Source organism: Corvus moneduloides, chromosome 27 (genome assembly GCF_009650955.1).
Source record: "Corvus moneduloides isolate bCorMon1 chromosome 27, bCorMon1.pri, whole genome shotgun sequence".
In the NCBI taxonomy this organism is placed as follows: domain Eukaryota; kingdom Metazoa; phylum Chordata; class Aves; order Passeriformes; family Corvidae; genus Corvus; species Corvus moneduloides.
In genome coordinates this window covers 187,387-208,193 of record NC_045502.1, presented here as the reverse complement: position 1 = coordinate 208,193, position 20,807 = coordinate 187,387, and the positions used below count along the sequence as shown (strand labels likewise).

The window sequence follows — 20,807 nt, the reverse complement described above, 5'->3', positions numbered from 1 at the left end:
CATGGGAGACCCATGCTGGCAGCCAGCTGGGTGCCACGGGCCATGTCCCACCTTTCCCAAACACACAGGGCCAGGTGCTCACACAAGGACCTGGGGACGTGGGCATCACCCATGGGGCAGAGAACTGGTGCCCTGGTGACAGGTGGCCCTGCAGTGTGCCATGTGGCACCATGTCTCCAGGATGCTGGAGACACTTCATCCGCTGCACTGCCCTTGCCCTGTCCTGTCTGAGTCCCCGCATGTCTCCCCATCCCCGGGGCTGGTACCACACCCATCAGGACATGGCACTGTCCCTTTATTCACCAGGACCTGGGCACAGGGGCAGACGTGTGGGCACAGGCAGCATGGGCACGGGGTGGGCACAGTGTGGCACAGGCACAGCAAGAAGGCAGCGAGGGCATGCAGGTGGCAGAGCTGTCACTGCAGCGTGGGGGGGAGCTGTCTTGTGGGCATGACATGGGTTTGGGTGGTGTAGGAATGGGGATGGAGATAAGCATGGGGTGGGCAAAGGAACTGGGATGGTGGGATGGCACAGGGGCAGGGATGACACGGGTTTGGGTATGGTGAGGAGACTGGGATGGCATGGGGATGGGCTTGTCACAAAAAGGACATGGCATGGGCATGGCACAGGGCAGGCATGGGAATGGGGAAGGAAGTGCCATGGACGTGAGAAGGGCAAAGGGACGGACAGGGATGATGTGGGCATGGAGTGGACAAAGGGACGGGGATGACAGGGCATTGTCATGCACAGGGCAGGCATGACAGGCTTGGGCATGGGGTGGACATGGGCATGGTACAAGGATGTGAATGACTGGCATGGAGATGAAGATGGCAGGGGCTTGGGGATGGTGTGGGCATGGGAATGGCACAGGGATAGGGATGATGTGGGCTTGGGGATGGCACGGAGATGGGCCTGGCATGGGCACAGTGTGGCCAAAGGCACAGGGATATCACAGCAGTAGAGATGGCATGGGCTTGGTATGGGACATCAGGGCTGTGATGCACAAGGATGTGAATGCCAACAGCGTGGGGATGGGATGGGCACAGGGACAGGGATGGCATGGTGACAGGGACAGCTGGACAGAGCGCAGGCATTGCTGGGAGCTGGCACAAGCCTGGTCACACCCTGGGCCAGGCACTGCCCCTTGGGCACCTGCTGCTCATTTCCAGCTGGCGAAGAACTGCTTGAAGAAGGGCGTCTCGCGGCCCTGAGGCAGGATTTCCACCTGTCGGGACAGGGACAGGGAGGGGACAGGGATTGGGACGGGGTGATGCCTCTCATGCCAGCCCCTGGGCAGCCCTCACCCCCTGCACCCACCTGTGTCTGAGGCGGGTGGCCCATGCGGGCGATCACCTCCTCGGCCACCCTTAGGGCCGCCTGGCGCTCCTGCTCGTTGGCCTTGCGCCCTGCAGAGGGGGGTGTCAGACCCGCTCTGGGGACAGTCCCTGTCTCCATGTCACCCTGTGTCCCCATCCCTGGGCACCTTTCCAGACGAAGACCATCCCGCCAGCACCGTTGTCCAGCACGAAGCAGTCGTCAGGGCAGAGCAGGCTCTGGCTGAAGGGGCTGCTGGTGGCCACCTGGGTCAGGTCCATGCGCCCTGTGGCGTCCGACACCTGCCCATGGAGGGGACATCACTGTGGGGTCACCAGGGGCCTTTTCATCCCGGTGTCCTCTCCCTCCTACCCAACCGCTCGGGCCTTCTCCATCCCCACCTCCTCCAGGGCCCCCGCGGTGTCCCCTGGGGCCATTGCAGTGTCCCCTGCCCAGGCTCAGCTCTGTGTGGCTTTCCTAAGGGTCACCAGAGTGTCCCTGAGCCATGTCCAACCTTATGTGTTCCTGGGGGCCATCATAGTGTCCCCTGGCTGCGCCCAGCCTCGTGGACCTGCTGGGGCCACCATGGAGTCCCCTGGCTGTGCCTAGCCCCAGGTGTTCCCTGGGGTCACCATAGTGTCCCCCCATGTTGCCCAGCACTGTTCCCTGGCCATGCCAACCCTGGAATCACCGTGAGGCCCCTCACCATCTCCACCCCTGTGCCCACCATGGTGACACTTAGGCATGCCCAGCCCCAGTGCCATCATGGTGTCCTGCCGTGTCCTTGCCTTGTAGAGGACGGCTGCCTCTGTGTTTCTCTGGTCAGCCACCACATCCTCCTCAGGGCTGCCCTCCTGCAAGGGGGGCTTGGGGCCCAGCACCTGCCGGGGGATGAGATGGGGGAGGTCACAGAGCCAGCCCAGGGACACCCAGGTCCCCCTCTCTGCCCAGTGAGGGTATACCTGGACCATCTCAGGTGGCTCCTCGCCGTCAGCCACGATCTCCAGGCGTGCTTTGCCACCCCGCTCACTGTCCCGGATGGCAGCGGCCAGCTCCTGAGCCCTGCTGCGCTCCAGGACATTGCTCCGGGCCCCATACCAGATGAAGAGGGTCTGGGGGCAGGGAGTGGGACAGTGGTGATGCCCCATGATGGCCCTCAACCCACCTCGCCCAGGCTGGGGATGGAGCAGCCACTGGGGTTGAAGCTGGTCCAGGAAGATGCCATGATGGGAAGAGGGATGGACACCCCAAGCATCCAGCATCCCTGCGGATAGGGAAATGCCCCAGTGGCACTGGAAGGACAGACAGACACCCCAAGAGGAGGACAAGCAGCCTGTCCTATGGAGGGACAGGTGCCCCAACAAAGAGGGACATGCCACTGAGCTGAGGGACACCCCAGAGGACAGAGGAGCACACAGGACGTTGCACTTTGCCTCACACCTGGTGAGAAGGGTCTGGGGCCAGGGATGGCAACAGCGGGGACAGGGAGTGGACAGTGGGGACAGGTGCCCTCCACCCACCTGTCCCAGGTCGAGGAGGAAGCAGTCACCAGTGTTGAAGCTGGCCCAGGATGGGTCCCGCTGGCTCGCTCGGATCTTCCTCTTGCCCTTCACCTGGTACAGTTTGGGTTCGGGGCCGGGGCCGGGGCCGGGGCAGGCACGGTTAAATGCCGAGGCCACGCCACCCTCCTGCCGGTACAGGGGAGGGGCTCAGCACCAAATGGGGTGACAGCCACCCAGCACGGATACCGAGCAGCCGGGGTGCTGAGCCCTCGCTGGGGTGCCCAGCACCCAGTGGGAGTGCCGAGTGTTTGGTGGGGGTGCCCAACATCCAACAGGGGTGTTGACAAGAACTGGACCTGAACACCCAGCAGGGATGCTGAGCACCTTCTGAGGGTGCCCAGCACCCCAGGGGGGTTCATAAAGCTCAGCGAGGATGAAGCAGAGTACTGAGGGTGTGGAGAGCCCAGCAGTGACACCGGGCACCCATCTCAGGTGCTGGGAGCCTGGTCGGAATGCTGAGTACTGGGAGCACCCCGAGCATCCCTGGGGACCCCCATACCTGGTAGGTAAGGCCACGGGGGAAGTAGTCCATGAAGAGGTCGGACTCGTTGCCTTGTACCTCGCGGTGGGTGACGGGGCGCTCGCCCAGCAGCGAGCTCAGCTGGGTGGAGAGGAGGGCGCAGGCACCCCGCTCGTCCTGCGAGGAGTCCCGGCCTGCGGGAGCCAGGTGAGCACTCGACCCCGCCTGCCCCCGGGCCGTCACCCAACCCCTCCATCCCCCCGCCCCCCGCTCACCCATCCACAGGTGGAGGTGGGACTGCTCCTCCGGCCCGTTGTGCAACACCAGGTACGCGTCCCCCGAGAAGAAAACGCCCAGCGTGGCCTCGGGGACCTCCACTGGCCGCAGCTGCTCCACCCTCCAGACGTGCAGCCCCGGACGGGTGGCACCGGGGCCAAAAGGGGAACCACTGTGGGGCAGTGGGCAGGGTCAGATGGGGGCAATCAGGGAGGTTGGGGAGAATGGGGAGGAGGTACCTTTTGGGGAGTGCGGTGTACATGGCCTTGGGGCGGTGGGGACAGATGGATGGGTGGACCTGTGGGTGGATGAACGGATGCACAAACGGACGGATGGACCTGTGGACGGAGGGACACCATGAGATGGTTGCAAAGGATGGAGAGCGAGGAAGGAGGTCAAGGACACCCCAAGAGACAGATTAATACCCAGAAGGACAGATGGATGCCCCAACAGACACCCAGAAGGACAAGTGGACACCCTGACAGACAGACATGCCAACAGACATCCGGAAGGGCAACTGGATACCCAGATGGACAGAGGGACACCTCAATGCACACATGGACACCACATGAGGTAGATGGACACCCCAATGGACACACAGACATCCAGAGGATGGACAGACACCCCTACATACCCATGGAGGCCCCTATGGGTAGGGGGAGACACCCATGGACAGACAAACAACCGAATAAATGGACACCCAGGAAAACGGACAGACACCCCCAACAGCCAGAGGTGTCCTGAGGTACAGCCAGACACCTGGAAGGACAGACGGACCCTACGGGGGTGGGATGCCCCCGGGACAGAGACCCGCGAGGAGTGCATCCCATGACGGACAGACGGACAACCCGACAGCGCCCCCCCCCCCGAGGGATAGACGGACGGACCCCCGATGGACGGACGGACCCCCGAGAGATGCCCCGACAGCGCCCGGCTCCGTCCGAGGCTACGACCGAGCAGGACCGACGGACGCCCCAACACCCGGAAGGCGGCGGGAGTGACTCAGGCGCAGGAAAGGGTGGGACGAGGGTGGGGAGTGAGGGAGGGGAGGGGGGGGCGCCAGGGCTGGGCCTCCCCGGGTGGGAAATGTGGCCTCGGGTGTGGCCCCTCGCATTGCGGGGGGCACTGAGCCCTGGGGGCACTGAGCCCTGGGACCCCCACCCTCCTGGGGTCCCCTTCTTCATGGGACACCGTTCCTGCCTCCACATTTTCATGGGACCCTCCCCCCCCCCGCCACTGGGATCCCTCTTTGCACTGCTGGACCCCGCCACCATTCTGCGGACCCTCCTGAGGAATCCCCTGCTCCTGAAGCCCTCCTCAGTGCTGCTGGACCACCACACTCTCAGGGGATCCGCCACCCCATCCTCCTGGACCCGCTCTGGGATCCCCATCCCGCTGGGACCCTCATGGGACCCCTCCACCCTGATGACACCCTACCCCACCCTACTGGGACCCCCCTTTTCCGGGACCACCCACCCCTCCCAGGACCCCCACCCCACCAGTGCCACCTACGAGCCATTCCCCCTGGGGGTCCGAGGCCTCTGCCCCCTGCCAGGGGATGGGGCAGCTCTGGGGATCCAGAGGGGTGGGACCTGTACTGGGAAGCAGGGTTTATACTGGGTGTGAAGACTGTACTGGAAGCTGTGGTGGGTGGGCTGTACGGGGGTGGGACTGGAGGAAGTATACTGGGAGCTGTTACTGGTGGGGGGATTTGTACTGGGAATGGGAGGGCTGTACTGGGGGAAGACTGTAGTGGGGGGAGGGAGGGGTATGGTACTCGGGGCTGTACTGGGGGAGCCATAACAGGCTGGGGAGGCTGGAGTGGGAGTGGGAGTGGAACTGGGACGGGGGGCATTCCTGGGGCTGCATGAAGTGGAGTAGGGGCTGCAGCCGAGGCTCACTGGGCTGCACCGGGAGGCACTGGGAGGTGCAGGTGGGGCCCCCCCCAGCTCCTGGCAGGCCCCAGCATTGCTGGACAGTGAGTCATGGCTGGGGGGGCCACGCGTGTGACTGGGGGGGATCACGCATGTGACGATGGCGGGCGGCCTGAGCTGCCACGTGGCCCTGCCGCCACCGCGGCCCAGGGAGCCTGCGGGGCCCGGGTGGGTGGGGGGCACCCAGTGCACCCCCCAGCATCACCCCCTGCACCCCCCAGCACCCCAGCGGGCACCCTGGGCGTGCACACCCCAGCCTGAACCTCAACCCCGCGAGCAGGGGGGCTCGGGGGGATCACATACGTGTAATGCGTGTGCAGTGCAGAACGTGTGCACTGCATCCCCTGCGGGTGCTTCCCGCGTGTGCAGGGAGCCCAAGGCACTGCCGCACGCGTGTGGGATCTCATGTGCAGTGTGTGTTCCGTGTGGGCGTTCTGTGTGCATGTGCTGGGCATGTTCCATGTGCTGGGCATGTCCCACATTCGGTGTCCCAAGACGTGCAGCGTGTCCCTGGGCTGCTCCGGGCCATGGGGACACTGTGCCTGCAGTGTGGCGGAGGCACTGGGTGTGTGCCCGGTCCCCGTGCAGGCGCAGCGCTGGTGTGTGGGACCCTGTGGCTGCGTGTGCAGCACCCGCTGGGGTACAGGGGATGCTGGGGGTACAAGGGGTGCCGGGGGGTACAAGGGGGTACAGGGGTGCCGGGGTTCGGGGGGACAGACGTGTGCCGGTGCCGCCAGCGCCCGGGCCGGTGCCAGCCCTGCCCGTACCGGTGCCAGCCCTGGGGCTGGCGTGGTGGCACAGGGCCCGTGCCAGTGTCGTGCTGGTCCCCACACCGTGCGAGCGCTGATGCAGTGCCAGCCCCTGCAATCCCGGCCCCGCACAGCGCCAGGGTGGGCTCAGTACCAGTCCCAGGCAGTCCCGGTGCCAGCGCAGCGCAGGTCCCCGGCAGTGCCGGTGCCAGTCCCGGTGCCAGTCCCGGTGCCAGGCAGCGCCAGTCCCGCGCGGGTCAGTGCGGGTTCTCGGCAGTCCCGGCCCCGGTGCGGTGCCAATACCGGGCCGGCGACAGTGACAGTGTCGGTGCCCGTCCCGTTAAGCGCCATTCCGGTCCCGTTAAGCGCCAGTGCCATCCCGGTGCCGAGCGGATCCCGCCCCCGGCCGCAGCACCGCCCCCAGCCCGCCCGTCCGGGGCTCTCGGGGCTCTCGGGGAGCGGGGCCGGTGCGGAGCGCGATGGTCCCGGCGGGGCCGCCCCGCTCCTGCCTCCTGCTGACGGCCGCGCTGCTGCCGCTGCTGCCGGTACCGGCACCGGGGGCAGCCCCGGGCCCCCCCGCGCTCACCGACGCCGAGATCGAGGAGTTCCTGCGGGGCTTCCTTGGACCCGGGGACGGCGGGGACCGGGACGGGGACGGTATTGAGCTGGGCTTCGGCACCGACCTCGGCACCGGCACCGGCACCGGCACGGGTGAGCGATCGGCACCAGGATCCCAAGGGGAACGGGGGTGGCGTGACGGGGGGAGCCCGGCCCCCCACACTCACCCTGCTTCGGGGTGGCGGCCTCCCCGCTCCTGTCCCCTCAGGCTTCCCAGGGTCGCTGACGGAGCCTGAGAAACCCAGGAAGGGGAAGAAGGAAAAACCCCCCAAGAAGCTCAAGGAGAGACCGCGGGGCGCCAAGAAGGATAAGGACAAGGTCAAGGACAAGGACCGGGGCAAGAACAAACCCGCCAAGAAATCCAAGGAGAAGCCACCGAAAGGCTCTGAAAAACCCCCGAAAGGCTCCAAAAAGCCCAAGGAGAAGCCACCCAAGGCCACCAAACCCTCTGGCAAGAAGCCACCAGTGCCTCCAAGCCCCTCCACTGAATCCCCCACTACCCTGCAGCCCTCACAGGGCAAGGAGGATGAAGAGACACCTGAGTTCCTGGAGCCTTCGCACTACAAGGAGGAGGAGGAGGAGGATGGAGGTGTCCGAAGTGAGTTTTGGTGACACCCATCTTGCTGCTAGTGGGGTTGGGGTGGGAGGTTTCAGCACAGCAGAGCATCACCCCGCATCCTGCTCAGCTGCCCTGGTGGCATCCTACAGCTGGCTGGGCTTTGTGCCCTGGGGTTTCCCCTCTCTGCCCTGCCAGCTTTCCTTCCCATGGGCTTTTCTTCCCACTGTGGGGCTAGGGAGGGCCAGGACAGGGGCCTGGGGAGGCCACGCCAGCCCCTTGCTCTGTCCCTGTCCCCAGGAGAGCTGGAAGAGCCGAATGAGCGCTGGGGGCTGGGCCGGGAGGACTGGAACCCTGAGCCCCAGCCAGGTGAGTGCCCAGCTCCCAGGGCCACCACCCTGTGTCTCGGGGACACTCCTCTGCAGGCCATGGTCACCCCTGTGTACCCTGGGGCTATCTCCTTGTGTCTTGAGGCCACCTCCCTGTCCCCAAATGTCATCTCCCTGCACCCCAATGCCATGTCCGAGCTCCCCAGGGCCATGCTCCTGCAACACAGGCCACCTCCTTGTTCCTCAACGCCACCTTCCTGCACCCCTGTGTCACCTTCCTGTGTCCCAGCACCATCTCCCTGCATCCCAGTGCCATCACTTTGCACGCCAGGGCCACCTCCCTCCTCCCAGGTGTCACTTCCCTGCACCCCACTGCACTCTGGACCACTTCCCTGCTCCCAAGTGTCACCTCCTCTGTGCGCCAGGGCTGCCACCCTTACCTCAGGGCCTCCCTCCTATTCTCAAGTGCCACCTCCCTGCTCCCTGTTGTCCCCTTCCTGCACCCCAGTGCCACCCTGTGCCTCTCCATGTGTCCCTTCTCTACAGAGGTCCCCGAGGAGCTGGAGCCCCCGACCCTGGACTACAACGAGCAGCTGGAGCGGGAGGACTACGAGGACTGTACGGTGCTGGGGTGTAGGTGGGGGGGCCACCGGGACCCCCTGGCCTGCAGGGAGGGATGGAGGGGGTGTCCCCCCTGCCTCTCGCCACAAAGCCAGTGCCACCCTCTGTGTCCCCAGTCGAGTACATCCGGCGGCAGCAGAAGCCCCGCAAGCCCCCCAGCAGGAGGAGACCTGAGCGGGTCTGGCCCCAGCCTGAGGAGACACGTATGTGGGAGGATGGGGACATGAGGGGCTGGCACTGCTCAGGGTGAGGCTGGGGGACAGTCCCCAGCCTTGGGAACCCAGGGAAGCAGCATTTTGGGGCAGCCTGGAGCTGGGGTGGGCATGGGGACAGCATAAGGGGTGCAGGGACCTTGTAGGGGTGTGGGGACCATATAGGGGTGTGGGGGTCTCTTGGGGGCATGGGCATCCCAGTGGGATATAGAGGGGTCTGGTGGGGGACGTGGGGACCTCACGGTACATGGGAATCCCAAAGGGAAATGTGGGTTCTAGAGGGGCAAGCTGACCCCATAGGGACCCCATAGGGGACGTAGGGCACCCTGCAGGGAGATGGGGACCCTCATTGCCTCCCCCTCCCCCAAGCAGAGCCTGAGGAGCCCCCCCCGCAGCCCTCCCCCCAGCCCCTCCCGCAGCCCCCCGTGCCTGGCCCAGTGACGGAAGGGGACTACGGTGAGGGCTTCGAGCCACCCGACTACGATGACTGTGAGTGATGAACCGGGAGGGACAAGGCACCCCAGGACCCCCATCATCCCTGCCCCTCCCACCTCCAGAAGGTTGTCCCAGCCCCCCACCCTGTGCCCCCCAGGGACCTACGGGCTGCCTCCCCCGCCAAAGCCCCATGAACACCCGGACAAAGGGGATAGGACGGAGACGGACGAGGAGAAAATCAGACCCTGTGAGAGGGGGTGGAGGGGGCTGGGCGGGGTGGGCAGGGCTCGACGGGGGGAGACATGTGCCCATGGTAGGCATGTGTGCCCCAGGGTCGGTGGCAGAGCCACAGGGAGGGTGGCATGTCCCTGGGCTGGGTGTTCCATTCCCATGGTGGGTGTCAAATCCCCACAGTGGGTGGCACATCACCAGGGTGGGTCACGTCCTGGAGTAGGTGACATATCCACATGGTGAGTGTCACCTCCCTGGGGTGGATGTCACATCACCAGGGTGGGTGTCATGTCTTCAGGGATGGTGGCACATCCTTGGGGTGAGTGACATGTCTGCACGGTGGGTGCCACATCCCCAGGGAGGTGGCACGTTCCCAGGGTGGGTGTCACTCCCGGCATCAGTGGCACATTCTTGGGGTGGGTGGCACGTTCCTGGGACTGGTGTCACGTCCCTGGGGTGGGTATCACCTCGCCAACAGTGAAGCCCAAGAAAGAGGAAGAGGAGGAAGAAGAGCGCTGGGTGGAGGAGAAGGGCCAGGAGCGCAAAGGTGGGTGCCAGCCCCCATCCCTGTCCCCTCACACCTGTCCCCATCCCTGCCCCCTCACTAAGCCTTTTCCTTTCCCAGGAAAACCCAAAAAACCAGGAGGAAAGAAGTGGGATCCAGATGAGGAGGAATGGACCCCTCCGGCAGAGAAGAAAAGTGAGTGTCCCCATTCCTGGGGTGACAGGGACACCCGGCTGGGGGGGAAGCCCATCACCCCCTACCCCCTGCTGTCCCCAGGGTGTCCCCCAATTGGGCTGGAGTCCCACCGCATCGAGGATGACCAGATCCTGGCCTCCTCCATGCTGCGTCATGGGCTGGGTGCCCAGCGCGGCCGCCTCAACATGCAGGTGAGGGTCACCCCTGCGCCCACCCCCCGGGTCACGGTGACACCCCCACCCACATCCCGCTCACTGCTCCCCAGGCGGGCACCAACGAGGACGATTTCTTTGATGGAGCGTGGTGTGCCGAGGATGACAGCCGGGCGCACTGGCTCGAGGTGGACACCCGCCGCATCACCATGTTCACCGGTGTCATCACCCAGGGGCGCGACTCCCAGATCCAGTATGGGGACACGGGGGTGGAGCCGGGGACATGGGGGGGGAGCAGTGTGGGGACCCCAGTCCCAACCTGTCCCTGTCCTCCCGCAGCGATGACTTTGTCACCAGTTTCTACGTGGGCTTCAGCAATGACAGCCAGCACTGGGTTATGTACAGCAATGGCTACGAGGAGATGGTGGGGACCTGTTCTGGACGGGTGACGTGGGAGCAACACGGACCCTCTTGGGTACATCTCTCCCTCCTCGGCAGATGTTTTATGGCAACGTGGACAAGGACACACCGGTGTTGAGTGAGTTCCCTGAGCCAGTGGTGGCCCGATACATCCGCATCTACCCCCAGCGCTGGAATGGGAGCCTCTGCCTGCGCCTCGAGGTCCTGGGGTGTCCCCTCTCTGGTAACAGTCACCCCAACGCAGCCTGGGGGCCATGGGGGGGAGGGGGGGATCTCTGCAGCCACCCCCCGCTGCTGTGTCCCTGTCCCCTCCACAGCTGTCAGCAGCTACTACACCCAGCAGAATGAGGTGACCTCCACGGACAACCTGGACTTCCGACACCACTCCTACAAGGACATGAGGCAGGTGGGCATGGGGTGGGGTCCTCTGCAGGGGATGGAATACTCTGTGAACAAATCCATGGGGTGGCATCCTCTATGGGGTTGGAACACCCTGGGTTGTGGGATCCTTCATGGTGGTGAGATCCTTGGGGAGGAGTGGGTTGGATCCTCCACGTGGGTGGGAACCTCCTTGGGGATGAGCAGCTTTATTGGGGATGGGATCTTCCATGGTGGTGGGATTCTCTGTCGGGTGGGATCCTCCATGAGAAGTGGACACCTCTGTGGTGGTGGGCACACCTTTGGGGCATGGCATTCTCTGTAGTTGTGGGCACTTCCATGGTGGTGGGCATCTCCGTAGTGTGGGATCCTCCTTGGGGGTGGGGTTCTCTGCAGGGTGTGGGCTCTTCCCCCCCAAGCACTGCCCCCATCTCTCCCCACCCTGCAGCTGATGAAGGTGGTGAATGAGGAGTGTCCCACCATCACCCGCATCTACAACATTGGCAAGAGCTCACGGGGGCTGAAGATCTACGCCATGGAGGTTTCCGACAACCCGGGCGAGCACGAGACGGGTGAGGGGGGTGTGAGGGATTGGGGGCCCCCAGCTGTGGTCCCCAGAGTTTGCTGACCCTGCTCACCCCCCACCTCAGGTGAGCCCGAGTTCCGGTACACGGCGGGGCTGCACGGGAATGAGGCGCTGGGCCGGGAGCTGCTGCTGCTGCTGATGCAGTTCCTGTGCAAGGAGTACCAGGATGGGAATCCCCGCGTGCGGGGCCTGGTCACCGACACCCGCATCCACCTAGTCCCATCCCTCAACCCCGACGGCTACGAGCTGGCCCATGAGGCGGTGAGGGGGCAGCAGGGTGGGATGCACCGTGAGGCACTGAGGGAGGACAGTGGAGCAGTGGGGTAGGATGTGGGGTGCTGGGATGGGCTGTGGGGCACTGGGATGGGATGGCAAAGCCGTGGGATGCAGCCCCCTCCTCGCAGCTCACCACTGCCCTGGGCTGGCTGCAGGGCTCCAAGCTGGGCACCTGAGATGTCAGAGAAGGGGATGGGACCGGGAGCGGTGGGATGGGATGGGATGGGATGGAATGGGATGGGATGGGATGGGATGGGATGGGATGGGATGGTGGGGCAGGGGACAGGACTTGGAGTGGTGGGATGGGACACGGGTGGTGGGGTGCAGCCCCCCAGGACTCACCAGTGTCCTGGGCTGCCCGCAGGGCTCTGAACTGGGCAACTGGGCACTGGGCCATTGGACAGAGGAAGGCTTTGACCTCTTTGAGAACTTCCCTGACCTGGCCTCAGCATTGTGGGCAGCTGAGGAGAGGCGGCTGGTGCCCCACCAGTTCCCCAACCACCACATCCCCATCCCGGAGCACTACCTGTCCGAGGATGCGGCGGTGAGTGTGGCACGGGGCACAGGGGCGGGACAGGGGTGGGGAGAGTGTGGCAGGGGGTGACACCTCATGCCCTGTGCCCGCCTCACAGGTGGCAGTGGAGACACGGGCTGTCATGGGGTGGATGGACAAGAACCCCTTCGTACTGGGAGCCAACCTGCAGGGTGGGGAGAAGCTGGTGTCCTTTCCCTTCGACACGGTCCGACCCAGCCCCCCAACGCCAGCAGCTGCCCCTCGTCCACTGGACTATGAGGATGAGCAGTCCGAGCTGCAGGAGACACCTGACCACGCCGTGTTCCGCTGGCTCGCCATCTCCTATGCCTCGGCACACCTCACCATGACCGAGACCTTCCGCGGGGGCTGCCACACCCAGGACATGACTGACGCCATGGGCATCGTGCAGGGCGCCAAGTGGCACCCCCAGGCCGGCAGTAAGTTGGGGCCAGTGGCGTGGCTGCCCCGTCACCCAGCCACTGGCAGGTGAGCAAGCAGCTGGGTGGGCGTATCTATGCTCTTGCAGGTATGAATGACTTCAGCTACCTGCACACCAACTGCCTGGAGCTCTCCATTTACCTGGGCTGTGACAAGTTCCCCCACGAGAGTGAGCTGCAGCAGGAGTGGGAGAACAACAAGGAGTCCCTGCTCACCTTCATGGAGCAGGTGTGTACTGGGACATGGCCACAGCTGCCCCACCTGTCCCACACAGTTCCACTCATCCCTTTCCTCACCCAGATCCATCGGGGAATCAAGGGCGTGGTGACGGACCAGCAGGGCGAGCCCATTGCCAACGCCACCATTGTGGTGGGGGGCATCAACCACAACGTCAGGACAGGTAGGTACCATGAGGTGCTGGCAGGGTGCCAGCAGCCCCGTGCCGCCTCCATCCCACCCCGCTGCTCCCCGTACCTGCAGCCAGCGGCGGGGACTACTGGCGCATCCTGAACCCGGGCGAGTACCGCGTGTCGGCACGGGCCGAGGGCTACAACCCCAGTGTCAAGACCTGCCACGTCCTCTACGATATTGGGGCCACCCAGTGCAACTTCGTCCTGTCCCGCTCCAACTGGAAGCGCATCCGGGAGATCATGGCCATGAACGGGAACCGGCCAATCCGCCGCGTGGTGCCCGGCCAGCCCATGACGCCCCGCGAGCGCCTGCGCCTGCGGATGCGCCTCCGGCACCGCATGCGGCTGCGGGAGCAGATGCGGCTGCGGCGCCTCAACGCCACCACGGCCACCAGCAGCCCCACGGCCCCACCGTCCACCACCGCCCTGCCCTTCCCCTTCAGCAGCACGGCCTACACGCCCTGGAGCCAGGAGCCACCCACTGCTGGCACCTGGGAGATGGACACCGAGACAGAGGTGGTCACTGAGCTGGTGACAGAGACGGAGGGCTGGGAGTTGCACACAGGGACGGCGCAGCCCCTCACCACTGCCGAAACCTACACCGTGAACTTTGGGGACTAGGGACACTTGACCCCTCACTCAGCTTCAAGCCATGGTTGGACACTTTGGCATCTGCTTCCAACATGTTCCCTGAGCCCAGACAGCTGTTCCAGGTGGGCTCCAGCCACTCACCTTGCTGCTTCTAAGGACTGCGGGCATCGTCACCAACAGCTGGGTGCTGTCAGGGACATGCCACCCCATCCCTCGGAGCTGGGCCTTGCCAGCCCACTGTCCGTGTCCCAGTGGGGTGGCAGGGGTGGTACTGCTCTCCTGGGCAGGGCCCATGGAGGCGGGCACAGCCTTTCTCCCCTCCATACAGTTTTTGTTACACAAATAAATCGAGTTATATTGGTACAAGCATCTTGTCCCTCCGGTGTTTCCCCAGCTGTGTCACCCTCCCAGAGGACAGACAAAGGCAGTGGATGCCAGGAAACCTTGAGGGGTGGGGGCTTGTGGAGTCTGTGTCCTCCCTGTGGTCAGTGCCCAACTTCCATGTCCCCATCCTCACTGTCAGCTCCAAAGCCGGAGAAGGTGATGGGCTGGCAGGTGAGGTCACGCAGGTTGACCAGGCAGGCGGTTTGCGTGGCACTGAAGTCGGGCACCGTCACCAGCAGCACCCGCTGCCCCTCCTTCCCTGCAAGCACAGGTGGGTGTCAGGCACAGGAGCCCCCTGGCAGCCCCCAGCACGGGTTCCCAGCCCCCACAAGGATCTGGGTGTGCTGTGAGACCCACCTTGGAGCAGCTTGGACTGGAAGTGGGGCGCATTGCCGCAGAAGTAGACGTGAGGGCACTCGGTGAGGATAAACGGGTCAGATTTGTAGAACGGGTAACAGCCTGGGGAAGATGGGAATTAGGGGGGGAGCCCCTGGTAAAGACCACTCATTCAACAGCCCCCCAGCCGTCACCATACCCAGGGTGTCTGGGGCCGTGGGGCTGATGTGTCCTGCCAGCAGTGTCCACTCCAGGATCTCCAGGTAGTCATCCATGCTGCTGTATTTGAAGATATCACTGATGTTTTGTCCTGACGTCCCCAGAAACCTACATTATGGGGGAAAGAAGGGGAGCTTTAGATGGTGGACATGCCGGAACATGTCCCATGCCCCTGACAGCTGTCACCAGAGCTGGTAGCACACTAGGTTTGTTTACCTGACACCATCCAGGTTGGCCTGGTAGGGGTTGGTGACAAGGCGCAGAGTGGCATAGGCACTGGCCAGGGGCAGCATGCAGCGGTGCAGGGGCTGCTGCGGCAGTGTGTAGTTGGTGGGGTCAAACTCGCCAGGCATCACGTCCACAGGCACAGAGGTCTGTCGGTAGGGCAGGGATCAACCGAGTGGCCAAAGTGCCCTCCAAGGGGGCTCAGAGCAAAGCCCCGGTGTCACTGCTGCTCCTTTTCCCCAAGACACCTTGCTTGGCTTCACCATGGAGGCCAGATCCCAGGAGAAGGATCTGGAGCTGGGCTGTGAGCTGCCTCCCCATAAGGGGTGCTCAAAGGGAAGTTGGGTGCTGGGGAAGGGGGTTTTGCCACCCTGCACCCTGGGCTGCTTCCCCGCCTCAGCAACCAGGCTCCCTCCCCCAAAGGAACCTGATTCACCAGCCAACCCCAAGCACTCACACAGAGCTGCAGCAGGATCTCATCTAGCATCTTCACAGCCTCCACACTGGCAGCCTGCGTCTTCTTGGTCAAGTACTTGGCCTGGGTGAGCAGGAAAACAGTGAGGGACAACCCCATGCCCCCTCTGGCCCCTCCCCATGCCCTCCCAGCACCCCAGGAGCACCACAATGCTGCAGCCCCCTCCTTTCCGCACCTTGTTGATGGTGTCTCGGCTCTGTGTGTTCTGGCTCAGCAGATTCCCAGCCAGAATGACACGGGTGATGTGAGCAGCACAGCTCTGCTCGCCCTCTGCACCCAGCTGCCCCGTCACCACGTCCACCAGCAGCTGAGTGCTCAGCAGGGCCTCCCCACTCACGCTGCCCAGCCCCAGCCCCGAGGCCAGCAGCACGAACCTGGATGGATGGAGAGGCTCAGGCAGTGCCATGCTCCCAAACCAAGGGGCTTCAGAGAGCCAGGGCAGGGGGCACAGTCTCCTCCGCCAGCCCTCTTGGCACAAGGGGCTCAGGGACACAGCAGGGACACAGTGCCAGCCCCACTCCTGCTGCTGCTGACTGACCGGTCAGAGCTGGGCCCGGTCCAGGGCAGCGGTGGTGGCAAGTCAGCGAAGCAAAGATCCTCCACCAGGAATATGCCATCGTCCTGCTCGGAGCCATACACAGCCAAGATGGTCCCTACAGCAGAGCAGGTGGTCAGCCCTGGCCAGCAGCCACAGGGTGGGTGCTGCCACAGAGCCACCGCTGCTCCTTACCTGTCACCAGCTTCTGCACATCAATGGCTCCTTCCAGCTTGATCCGCTGCAGCTCATCCTCCAGGATCAGCTCGTCAGAGGGCTGGATGTACTTGGGCAGGGGTGGCTGAGGCACCAGGTTGTGCTGCGAGGGTGCAGGGACAGCTCTGACGGCCTCAGCGAGGACCAGCAGCTCCCAAGGACCCTTCCCAACCCCAGCTCCCCATCACCAGCACAGGCAACACCCTGGCTGGAGGCCCCGGCAGCTGGAACCCCCCCAGCCGGGCTGGTTTCACTCAGTGCTTCCCTGCAGCGTCCCGAACACAAGCCCTGTCCAAGGAGGAAGTGGCTCAGACGGGTACTGGGAAGCTTCAAGCTTCCCAACATGAACTGGCTGGGAGCAAATGGGCCCCAAGCCCACATGGGGATGGCAGAGCTCCCCTGACACCTCCCTCACCCCCCTCATTCCCCTGTGGCAGGGAAAGGGGGTCTGCACTGCCAACCCCCCTGGATCCAAACCCTCCAAGGGCTGGAAAAGCAGCCCTGAGCAAGAGTGGTGGTAAGCAGCAGGGGGAACAGCTTCAGATGGACAAAGGGTGGGTTTAGATTGGATACGTGGAAGGAATACTTCCGTGTGAGGGTGGTGAGACCCTGGCACAGGTTGCCCAGAGAAGCTGTGGCTGCTCCATCCCTGTAAGTGTTCAAGGCCAGGTTGGATGGGGCTTGGAGCAACCTGGGATAGAGGAAGGTGTCCCTGCCCACAGATGACCTTTAAGGTCCCTTCCGATCCAACCCATTCAGTTTCCATGATTTCATAAGGAGCATGCACACACACATATGCTGGCACCAAGAGGCATCACCAAGGTGGCATCCAGGGACAGGGTGGGCAGAGGCTATCATCCTGTCACACAAACCCAGCTCAAATCCCTGCCAGCTTCCTGGCTCAATGAGCACAGGGAAGCCACAGAAGGCCAGCTGAGCTCTCAGGTGTGCTGGTACAACCCACTGAGCTGTGTGGAGGAGGAAGAGGAAGAGGAGGAGGAGGAGGAAGAGGAGGAGGAGGAGGAGGAGGAGGGGTGAGCCCATTACCTCCTCGCTGATCTCTTGCAGGATGGAGGGCTGGAGCTGCATGGCCTTGAAGAGCGTCCCCACCACGCAGCACTTCTCTCCTGCCTGCAGCTCCGAGAGCTTCCGCAGCGCAACGTCATTCCCTACGGAGAGACAGCAGGCAATGGCCTTGGGGTGATGGCGGGCACAGCGCAGGGCTGGGGGCAGCAGCCGAAGGGCCCCAGCGTCGAGGCCAGCAAGAAGCGTTGGGGAATGTTGGGAAGCCTCCTGCTTTTCCTCGAGGCACGGCGCCGAGTGGACATGTGTGGGCCAGATGGGGCCGAGGAGCATTCCAGAGCCTACAAGCCTGCAGGCATTTCCTCTGTGCTGGGGGGAAAGCAGGGTCAGGACGGCGCGTTCAGCTCCCAGTAACAGCTCTGCCCGGGAAGGGCCCAGGATGTTCCTGCCCTTGGGCATGGGGGGTTGCTGGTCCTGCTCGTCAGGGGCTGACCCAAACTTCCTCAGAGCCAACAGGCAGGAGATCACTCAACACACCCAAACCTGATCTCTGCCAGGCCCAGATCCTCTGCCCCAGATCCCTGCTGGAACTCAGGATCCCCATCACATCCAGAGAAGATCCTGGCATGCTGACAGGTCCCTGGGCTTTAGGCAGGGATCCACAGGGGATACAGGCTGGGAGAACCTCGGGAGCTGCAAGAAGCATCGCAGCCCCAGCTGCATCCACTTTGTGGATGAGAAGCAAAAGTCTCCACCACAAGGTGAGTCCAAAACTTCTTACCCCACCCCTGGGGACCCAGAGATGCTCCAGCCCCATCCAGTGTGTGGGACTGTCCTTTCCCATTTGAACCAGCCTGTGAAGTCCATCCCGAGCCTCAGGCCCTGGAGAGGAACAAGGAACCTGCTCCCGGTCTCCTCTCCCAAAACAACACTGCCTGTGCCAGCTCCTTGTCCTTTCTGGGTGACATTTCTCCTCCCAAAAATCTCCCTTTGCTCATCACATGCTGCTGAACCTGACTCTTGTCCCAGGGAGAGCACCCCGCTGCCATCCCTGGCATTCCACACTGGAAACATGGATTCCCGAGCCCAGGAATGCAAACACTCTGAGTCAGAACAAAAACAATCCTGTTGAAGTTTCTTATTTTTGGCTCAAACTCCCCAAAATATGCGTTTAGCAGGAGGGGGCTGTGCTCTCCAGATTTTTGCCTGCAGGCGCTTCCTGCTGGGAGACAAACCCCAAAATCTGGTCCCATCCCAGGACTCCAAGAGGTGGAGCTTTACAAACCATTGGGTTCTGTCACACTTGGCAAAGTCCAGGGTGGCCAACCAAGGAATGATATCTGCCGTGGGACCAGCACTGGCTTTGCTTCCACACAGCCCACGGGGCTGGGGAGCGCACAAGACCAGGCGTCCGGCCCAAAAGCTTCCACTGAAGGGGTTTTTGCCCATAGAAGGGCAAAGCTGAAGGAAATTCGATCGCAGGCCATGCCCAGGCCGGGGGAGCAGAGCCCCAGCAGCGCTGGCATTGCTTCATCCCGCGGATGGAAACTCTGAGCGTGAGGGTCCCGCCCCCAGAACCACAACCGCCCCCGGCCAGGAAACAGCCCCCCCGGCACAACCAGCACCTCTCACCCTCCTGCACCCTCCTGTACCCCACTTCCTGGCCAGGGCCCCCCAGCCCCACCCTGACAAACCTCACACACAACTCCTGTTCCCAAAAGTGTGTGGGGTGATGGGACTCAGACAGTTGTGTTCTCCCTGCCCACACCCCCCCTTCTATCTTCTGATGGGGAATGCGGTTTGTCCCAAGGTCAGAACTCCAGGTGGGAGCTGCAGCAGGATTAGCACATAACCCAGCTGCAAATGGATTATCCCATCATGACTGTGCATCCCAGAGCTGGGGGCTGAGCTGTTTGGGGTGGGCTCTGCTGCACATCCCCTGTCAAGGGTGTAAAATGCTGCTGGAGACTGGGACAACTGGGTACACTGGAGCTGCTCAGGTCGCAGGAAGGTTGTGGGTGGATCCCAGCCTGGCAGGGATGGACTCCATACCTGCAGGGATGCATCCTGTCCCCAGGGATGCCTGCAGGGTACATCCAGCCTGAGGACGAGAACACTCACTCACTTCTGGACTCCAGATGTAAATCTGGTCAAACACGGAGATAAAATCCTAAGGCAGCTCCAGAGATGTTTGTTCCCAAGGCCACCACTAACCTATGTTCCCAAGTGCCACATCCACATCGCTGTTATTTCCCCACAGGGATGGGGACTCCAACACTCCCTGGGCAGCTGTGCCAGGGCTGGACAGCCCTTTCCATGAAGGAATTGTCCCAATATCCAATCTGAACCTCTCCTGGTGCAACTTGAGGTCGTGTCCTCTTGTCCTGTCCCTTGTTTCCTGGGAGCAGAGCCTGACCCCCCTGGCTGCACCCTCCTGTCAGGAAATTGCGGAGAGTGAGAAGGCCCCCCTGAGCCTCATCTTCTCCAGCCTGAGACCCCCAGCCACTCCTGGTGCTCCAGCCCACTCCCCAGCTTTGTCCCTACCCCTGGGCACACTCCAGCCCCTCAGTGTTTTTCCTGGGGCAGGGCCCTGATAAAGGGGGAGTTCCCCTTGGGCTCACCCCATCGGCTCTGTGCGCGCCGCTCCAGCCCCACTCGCATCCCGGCGAGGCGCACGGCGTAGATGTGGGCATACTGCCGGGAAAAGCTGCGCTCGCCCAGCTGGAAAGGCTGGGAGCAGTCTGAATACCCCGACACAGGCACCCTGGGGAAGGTGGGGGGCTCGGCCGAGGGGGGGGCCAGCAGCCCCTGTGCCGTGGGGGCTGCCTGCTCCGAAAACATGGTGTGGGACATGCGGGTCTACTGATGGGTCTGAAAAATAAATTGGTGAATTAAGGATCCTGGCTCCCACCTGGCCATCGCTGTCACCCCAAGACACAACAGTCCCCCTGAAAATGATCTTCCCCACCCCCAAAACACAAACCATGTCCGGGTCTGACCCTCCCTCTGCACGCTGCACCCACTCAGCCCTGCTTCCTCCCAACCCAGGGCATCCCCAAACTCATCCTGGTGACAGGACCATCCCACCCTCTCCTAAAATCCCACCCCAGAGTAGGACACCTGAACTCCCCACAAAATACACCTTGGCCACCGGATGCCGCCGGGACCCCCCTCTCCCAAATGGACCCGGGCCCTGCATAGCCCCCTGGACATCCCCAGCCACCAGTGCCCCCCCAGCACACTGCCTCTGGCACAACCCTTCTCCCCGCGGCACTGAACCCCCCCAAACACCTCCCTGGCACCAGGAACCCCCCCGAGGACGCAACAGCCCCCCCAGATCCCCAACCCCAGCGCTCCAGCCCCCCTCAGGCTGCAGGGCCTCACAGAGTCCCCCCAGCCCCACCAACCAGGGTCTCCCCTGCTCCCAAACGGGGACATGCCCTCAGCCCCCGCCCGGGGTTCCCGCAGGTCACGTACGGGCTCCGAGGTCAGAGGTCGGGGGTCGCCGCCGACACCGGGACCCGCCATGGGGGTGGGGCTGCGGCGGGAAAAGGCGCGAACGCCGCCAAACACGGAAGTGGTGTGACCGCGCGGCGGAAGTGACGCCAGG

The 20,807-nt window shown here is 63.5% G+C and overlaps 3 protein-coding genes across 7 annotated transcripts; 1 reads left to right on the top strand and 2 right to left on the bottom strand.

Moving 5' to 3' along the window:
* Positions 1–277: 277 nt before the first annotated feature.
* CAPG (capping actin protein, gelsolin like) lies at positions 278–7,145 on the bottom strand. Of its 4 annotated transcripts, none has more exons than XM_032091924.1 (10): positions 7,082–7,145; positions 3,853–3,951; positions 3,613–3,785; positions 3,377–3,531; positions 2,836–3,003; positions 2,278–2,427; positions 2,104–2,196; positions 1,485–1,617; positions 1,319–1,407; positions 278–1,226 (listed from the first exon to the last, which is right to left on the bottom strand). In XM_032091924.1, exons 2-10 carry the CDS (start codon positions 3,873–3,875, stop codon positions 1,161–1,163), a joined length of 1,050 nt encoding a protein of 349 aa, XP_031947815.1. In that variant the 5' UTR covers positions 3,876–3,951; positions 7,082–7,145; the 3' UTR covers positions 278–1,160. The 4 variants fall into 4 exon arrangements, with proteins under 4 accessions (XP_031947815.1, XP_031947812.1, XP_031947813.1 ...); XM_032091921.1 differs by lacking the exon at positions 7,082–7,145 and adding an exon at positions 5,126–5,203; XM_032091922.1 differs by lacking the exon at positions 7,082–7,145 and adding an exon at positions 4,501–4,616.
* On the top strand, positions 6,738–14,153 carry AEBP1 (AE binding protein 1). 2 transcript variants are annotated; one of them, XM_032091892.1, is made up of 21 exons: positions 6,776–7,007; positions 7,123–7,512; positions 7,771–7,839; positions 8,346–8,417; positions 8,537–8,623; positions 9,005–9,121; positions 9,225–9,314; positions 9,777–9,845; positions 9,924–9,998; positions 10,080–10,189; positions 10,264–10,403; positions 10,490–10,574; positions 10,649–10,793; positions 10,888–10,976; positions 11,397–11,520; positions 11,599–11,795; positions 12,175–12,354; positions 12,443–12,782; positions 12,872–13,011; positions 13,084–13,183; positions 13,264–14,153. In XM_032091892.1, exons 1-21 carry the CDS (start codon positions 6,776–6,778, stop codon positions 13,812–13,814), a joined length of 3,402 nt encoding a protein of 1,133 aa, XP_031947783.1. In that variant the 3' UTR covers positions 13,815–14,153. The 2 variants fall into 2 exon arrangements, with proteins under 2 accessions (XP_031947784.1, XP_031947783.1); XM_032091893.1 differs by lacking the exon at positions 7,771–7,839 and having other exon boundaries at positions 6,738–7,007; positions 13,264–13,814.
* Positions 14,140–20,788, bottom strand: POLD2 (DNA polymerase delta 2, accessory subunit). Its single transcript, XM_032091905.1, has 11 exons — positions 20,675–20,788; positions 19,819–20,068; positions 17,222–17,343; positions 16,154–16,277; positions 15,962–16,076; positions 15,599–15,797; positions 15,406–15,486; positions 14,940–15,097; positions 14,704–14,831; positions 14,526–14,627; positions 14,140–14,427 (listed from the first exon to the last, which is right to left on the bottom strand). Exons 2-11 carry the CDS (start codon positions 20,048–20,050, stop codon positions 14,270–14,272), a joined length of 1,419 nt encoding a protein of 472 aa, XP_031947796.1. The 5' UTR covers positions 20,051–20,068; positions 20,675–20,788; the 3' UTR covers positions 14,140–14,269.
* Between the last annotated feature and the right edge of the window lie 19 nt (positions 20,789–20,807).

Excerpts from the sequence above, each read along its gene's own strand:
- POLD2 (XM_032091905.1), bottom strand. The coding sequence starts at position 20,050 with ATGTCCCACACCATGTTTTCGGAGCAGGCAGCCCCCACGGCACAGGGG. Across the intron at positions 16,278-17,221 it reads TGCAAGAGATCAGCGAGGAG|CACAACCTGGTGCCTCAGCC; the intron begins GTAATGGGCTCA and ends GCACCCTCGCAG. Across the intron at positions 15,098-15,405 it reads AGATCCTGCTGCAGCTCTGT|ACCTCTGTGCCTGTGGACGT; the intron begins GTGAGTGCTTGG and ends CCCTACCGACAG.
- AEBP1 (XM_032091892.1), top strand. The coding sequence starts at position 6,776 with ATGGTCCCGGCGGGGCCGCCCCGCTCCTGCCTCCTGCTGACGGCCGCG. Across the intron at positions 9,846-9,923 it reads GAAGGGCCAGGAGCGCAAAG|GAAAACCCAAAAAACCAGGA; the intron begins GTGGGTGCCAGC and ends TTCCTTTCCCAG. Across the intron at positions 10,575-10,648 it reads GCAATGGCTACGAGGAGATG|ATGTTTTATGGCAACGTGGA; the intron begins GTGGGGACCTGT and ends CCTCCTCGGCAG.
- CAPG (XM_032091924.1), bottom strand. The coding sequence starts at position 3,875 with ATGTACACCGCACTCCCCAAAAG. Across the intron at positions 3,786-3,852 it reads TACACCGCACTCCCCAAAAG|TGGTTCCCCTTTTGGCCCCG; the intron begins GTACCTCCTCCC and ends ACTGCCCCACAG. Across the intron at positions 3,004-3,376 it reads CCCGTGGCCTTACCTACCAG|GAGGGTGGCGTGGCCTCGGC; the intron begins GTATGGGGGTCC and ends CTGTACCGGCAG.